General features: G+C 35.2%; 1 protein-coding gene across 1 annotated transcript; it reads right to left on the bottom strand.

Moving 5' to 3' along the window:
• Positions 1–772: 772 nt before the first annotated feature.
• On the bottom strand, positions 773–2,493 carry LOC109156712 (transcription factor MYB24-like). Its single transcript, XM_019304544.1, has 3 exons — positions 2,224–2,493; positions 1,804–1,933; positions 773–1,721 (listed from the first exon to the last, which is right to left on the bottom strand). The coding sequence occupies exons 1-3, from the start codon at positions 2,399–2,401 to the stop codon at positions 1,091–1,093; spliced, it is 939 nt and encodes a 312-aa protein (XP_019160089.1). The 5' UTR covers positions 2,402–2,493; the 3' UTR covers positions 773–1,090.
• Positions 2,494–5,881: the final 3,388 nt, after the last annotated feature.

The raw sequence follows: 5,881 nt of genomic DNA, 5'->3' as shown, positions 1-5,881 counted from the left end.
GATAAACCATCTTCTTCTCACCATAGTATTTGGTAATATGAAAGAGGTTAGAGAGCCTAGGGCTATCTAAATCTCTCTTTCTGTGTCTTCTAGTAGGATAAAACTAGCATTGGCCCCCACAAATGAATAGACAACACTCATGCCTTTTAACTAGTCGCTTGGATCTTTTTAGTTGTCATTCCACTGAGTTTTTCATGAATTGACCACACAGTTGATCTCCTCATTAGCTAAGCTTAATGTGGTCAATACCCAAATTGAGTAACATTCCAATACTTAGATCAATTGTATCAAGACTTAAAATATGCTCAAAACCATTCAATTATATCTACTCATAACCTTGTATTTGCCATAAAAATCTTCACTAATCTTTCTTATTACAAGTTTGAGTATAACTCTTTTTCAGAATATCTTTATAACTTGAGTTACAGTGACGTGTGTTTTGTAAAGTTGTACTTTGTGCTTTGTAAGTTGTACTCTTTCTTATGTACAAGATATGATTTTACAAAGCATATGACATTTTTATAACGATGCAAGTACAATGATGCGTGTTTTGTAAAATTGTACGTTATGCTTTGTAAGTTGTACTATCCTATATACATCTGACAATGTAAAGTTGTACTTTGTGTTTTGCAAGTTGTACTCTCAATCTCCTATATACATCTGCACTTTGCAAGGTACAATTTTGTAAAGTACGTATAAAATTTCTAATCTTTTTATTATAAGTTTAAAGTTGTAAATATTGATATTAACCACTATGGGGATCTACACTGTAAATGCATTTCCATGATAAGACTATTGAAGAAAAAAAACAAGAAAACTTAGCAAACCTAATTACACCCATTGTGACCCCACCCTATACACTTGATTTTAGTTCACCCAAAAAAAGTTGTTTATAATCTTAGTAATAGTTAAGGCTTAAGGGAATACTATGATGAGCTAATTAACACTGGTAATATAATAGCCCTTAGCCATTTATCATGCGCTAGTGGGGCTATTATTAACAGAAGTCGTGAGTTGACGATAAGTATGCAACTCTTTTCTAGTCTATTTTGCACCACTTCCATAGCCAACTAACAAAGGCGGCTGCCTTTCAGCTTAGATCCCCAAAGTCTTCCAGCTTTCTGTACTGCCACGACTCATCAATGTTCCACAGGGAATCCGCCACGTCGTTGCTGAACCAGTCGTCGGGTGCCGCCAGCTGGCACTCCAGCATGGAAATATCCCGGGATTCGAATGCTGACATGGCGGGGTGGCCGAATGCTTCTTCCCCACCGTAGCAAGAGTTCCCCATTATTTCGACGTGGTAGCAATCGTCGTCATGATGCAACTGGAAAGAGTCTGTGGAGCAAATGTTGAGGTTTTCATTCTCAGAGTTGTCTGTTTTGGGTGGTTCTTGGAGTGTTGGGGATGATGGGAGGTAGGTTTGGTGAGTGGGGTGTGGGGAAGGGAGGGAGTTGATGGGGGGGCTTTGCTGCTTTTCCATGGTGGAAATGGAGGAAGATGAAGATGGAGAGGAGATGAATGAAGAAGTAGTAGTAGAAATCGTCTGCTCCATTTTCTCAATCAACCTTGGCATCCAAAACCTCTTCACAGCTTCAATGAACTTCTTGCTGTTTGAGTCAATCTTCAGCTGCCTAGCTTGCTTCTGCACCCTTGTTCTCCAGTAATTCTTGATCTCATTGTCTGTTCTCCCTGGCAAATGCTGCGCGATCTTCGACCACCTATCATCCAAACACAAAAACATTAAAATCGAACGCTGAATCCAATCAGTTAGCTAATCTATCTAACTACTGACACTCTCACCTGTTCCCCCATTTGGAATGGAGTTCAAGGATTAGGATCTGTTCTTGTGGAGTAAGGTTTCCACGCTTAATGTCTGGTTTCAAGTAGTTGAGCCACCTCAGCCTGCAGCTCTTCCCTGTTCTCCTCAACCCTGCAGAACAGAGAGTGATGATGAGTGTCAAAATAGTTTCTACAAATTGGGTTGTAAGAGAAACTCAAAAGCCCTGTTTTGTAAAATAGTTAGCCTATTTGTCAATTTTGGCTAATTTAACCACTATTAGCTGTTTGACTTGGTTAAACAATCAATATATATTCATTCAGTTAATGCTATCAACTAGTCAAACCTACTAACCCAATCAGCTAACAGCTATCAACTATCAGCCATTTACCAAACACCCCAAAAAACTGTTGGATGTATTAATGAGCTAGCTTAGCACTCACCAGCACATTTGGCTAAGGCATTCCAACGCCCTTCGCCATGGGCAGCTATGTATTTGATAAGAAGAGTGTCTTCTTCAAGAGTCCATGGCCCCCTTCTCAGCTCCCCAAACCTCTCTTCTTCATTACAGGAATTGTTGTTGCTCAAGCTCTGAATTGCACCGCTCTTACTAACCATCATATCTTTCTTGAAAGAGAGAATGATGGATGGGAAGAAAATTTTGTTGCAGAGTGAGGGTGGGTGTGAAAAGTAAGGGTTGAGAATGAAGCAGAATTTGAAGGGTTGGCAGGGATTTTATAGATGGTGCCAACAGGGGAGTTCCCAAAGTTCAAAGAATAGAAATAGTGGGCCCCATCTTGAGGGGTGGGGGGTGGGTAATCCCACATGACGTAGTACTAGTTTTCTTGATCAGATATGTATGGAATCTTGATTGATGAGGTGATTGTGAGTGTGTGTGCAATGAACCATTTGGAAAGATGTTAAAAATGCTCTTGGTATGAGCCTATATATCTGCCCAAAAAACTTAATACATGTGCATGGACCCTCCCCCCACCCCCTCCCTCTCCCACTTCTTCATATTGCCTCTCCTCTTCTCCACTCAACACACTCTTGATCACCCCCCTCCCAAAAGAAAAAAATTAAATGGTTATTCATACATCAATAATTGGATAATATCGAAATCTATTTAATAAATCGGATAAAATTTATATGATTTATTATGATATAGAAAGGTATATTATGATATGATTGTTCTACTACCATAACATATGGTTATATCATAAAGTTAGGTCCAAGGATTTGTGATATTCATTCATTCAAGTGGACCATAGGCTATCTACCCTACCTTGAGCTTAAGAGTACATATTGTACACACAAATGCAATGGATTGCTCAATTGATGACAAATCAACAATAGTTTTGAGTTCTAACAATGTTATTTTAATTATATGTACTAATATTGTATGGAAGGTTTTGACAATCTTTGAACCAAGAAGTTCACTATCATGATAGATCATTAATTTCTTTTTGAAAAAAATGACACTTTCATCTTTTAGTTATAATTTACAAAGTTCTTGTTTGGTAAATGACTGTTAGTTGATAGCTATTAGCTGATTGGGTTAGAGGGTACGCCTAGTTGATAACATTAGTTGATTGTAAAAATGTGTTTGGTAAATTAATTGTTAGCTGATAGTTGTTTGGTATAATTTCTTTTCTCAAAAGCCAATTGAAAAAGTTGTTTTGAGCAGCATTTTGGAGTTACAAAAAGCTGATTAACCAAACACGTATATTGATTTTTTAACCAAGTCAAACAGTTAATAGTTGTCAAATAAGACAAAATTGACTAATAAGCTAACTATTTTACCAAACAGGGCCAAAGTATGCTAGACTTTGTCGTTCACTCCTATAGTGAGTACATTCACTTTTAATATGTAAGTTGATGCGAAGTAATGCTTATAGTCTCAGTATAAAAGAAGTATAATATCCATGGAGGTGTGAATGAGATGACCAGGATCTTTTCTAGTTTAAGGTCTTGGATTCAACCCCTAAAAATGTAGCTATCTTAAAACTCATGATTAGCGGTATGGTCTATGTAGTTACCTGAAAATCTATGAATATTAGTCTAGGCAGTGTCGTCCTAGCTAATTGGTCAAGGAAACCTGTAATTTTTCTTTTAAGTCTGAGTATTGGGTGTTAGCAAAAATCAAACTCACGACCATCTCAATACAAGAATCATATTTCACTCACGCGGCCATCCCTTCTGAGGTGTTGTACCCTTATTATAATTCTATTGTACATTGCTCACTTGGGAATCAAAACTACCACTTCAGGCAGATCCCTAACACCTGAAAAATTGACTTCAATTGACTACACTTAGGACTAAAGTTTTATTTATTTATTTATTCTTGTATACGGTAAGGGTGTTGGTCATTTCTTTATTTTAATTTTTTTATTTTGTTGTTAATTTTGAGTGTGTTGGCAGGTCGTTGGTCATGCATTTGTCTTTTTATAAGTACGACTGTATCATTGCACTTTAGACTGAGTTGTAGATAGGTCGGATACAATGTAACTGAAGAAATACACAATACGTTTTGATTCTTTTCCATAGACTTGGGGAAAAGAAACAACATAGAAAAGCCTAGAGAAGAGGAAGTAAAGATTGGAAAAAGGAAAATCAAAAATATCTGAAAAGTAAAGTAAAAAAAAAAAAAAAAAAAAATCTTGACAATGAAGTCATTGAAGTGATTGTTGAAAAATCTCTAATAATTTTTTAATTAATTAATTAATAATAATAATAATAATAATAATAATATTATTATTATTATTATAGTACTAAGTTGTATTAGCAATTCACTTACCAACTGAATTAATTTGGGCAAATTATATCATGCACCTTGGAGTTCATCTTACAAGGTGGACTCTGATACATGTCTATTTTAGTATATTGTAGATTTTCTTTAAGAAATGATTCATTTTTCTGCATGGACCCTGATCCACGGTATAATAAGAAATGATCTTCTAACTTTTCTTTAAAATATTTGCTTTCTCCCATATGCTTGAAGAGTTGAAGCTCCAGTTTTTCATAATACAACGATTTACTACCTTTAAATTTGAACACATAAATTAAATTAAACTCACAGTGATCCAGATATATAAAACACTTTTGAAAAAGGAGAATATATGATGATTTACATATCAAATTTATGCCAAAAGTTTCAATACTGAACTGTGCTTGCTGCTGCCACCTTTGGAAGTTCCACCCTTTACTAAATTTCATGGATTCCCAAAGAAACATGGCTTGACTGAACTATATATATAATATAATATAAATATAATATAATATAATATTGGGAGAGTTAAGTGAACGTGGGATATTTGGGTTTGGTCAGCAGGGCGGCAGAGCATACATAGTATGGCCATGAGCATGCATGGAATATAATGTTCTTGTTTTCAAGAAAATGATGTCTCCTCACTCTTTGTTTTTCCCTATGCTTTTTTACTTTTCTTTTTCTTTTCAAAATCCCAATATGTATAAATTTCAAGTCAAAGATTTGAGGGATTGTGCTTACCTCATCATATTTATACAATGCAATATATATATACTTTATTTTGGGATGACCAGAGAAATTCACAGTCACTATTTAAGTTAGAATATGTACGAGATAAATCCCACCTTGTAACATTATCCAGCAAAGAATCAAAAAGAAATAAATCAGTCTAAGTTGTTCATACCTGGCCAGTTCAAATAACAAAGAATGTCAATATGTATAAATTTCAGTCAAAGATTTGAAGGATTGTGCTTACCTCATCATGTTTATACATAATACAATATATACTTTGGGACAAGATTAGTTTAATGATCTGGAATGAGAATATATTATATATAAGTAATAACACTTTGGGCACATGTGCTTGCACTTTTTGCAATAAGGTTCCTTTGTGTTAAAATTCTTAAAGTTTTGGTATATCCAACTGGCTCATCTTTAAATAGTGAACAGTGCTTCAACTAGTAGTTTCCCATTTGGGTTAATTGGGACTAATTTAGAGGATTAGAGGAAAGGATAATTAGCAGCCTGTTAGGTGCAAATGGAATGAAAGTTGTATATATAGATAGGTATAGAATCCTTTCTACGAGAAATAGAAAAAAAAATGTTAAGTGAAA

The sequence above is a fragment of the Ipomoea nil genome, unplaced genomic scaffold (genome assembly GCF_001879475.1).
Source record: "Ipomoea nil cultivar Tokyo-kokei standard unplaced genomic scaffold, Asagao_1.1 scaffold2759, whole genome shotgun sequence".
NCBI classification, from domain to species: Eukaryota; Viridiplantae; Streptophyta; class Magnoliopsida; order Solanales; family Convolvulaceae; genus Ipomoea; species Ipomoea nil.
The sequence above is the reverse complement of the archived record's forward strand: the minus strand, read 5'-3'. Positions and strand labels throughout refer to the sequence as shown.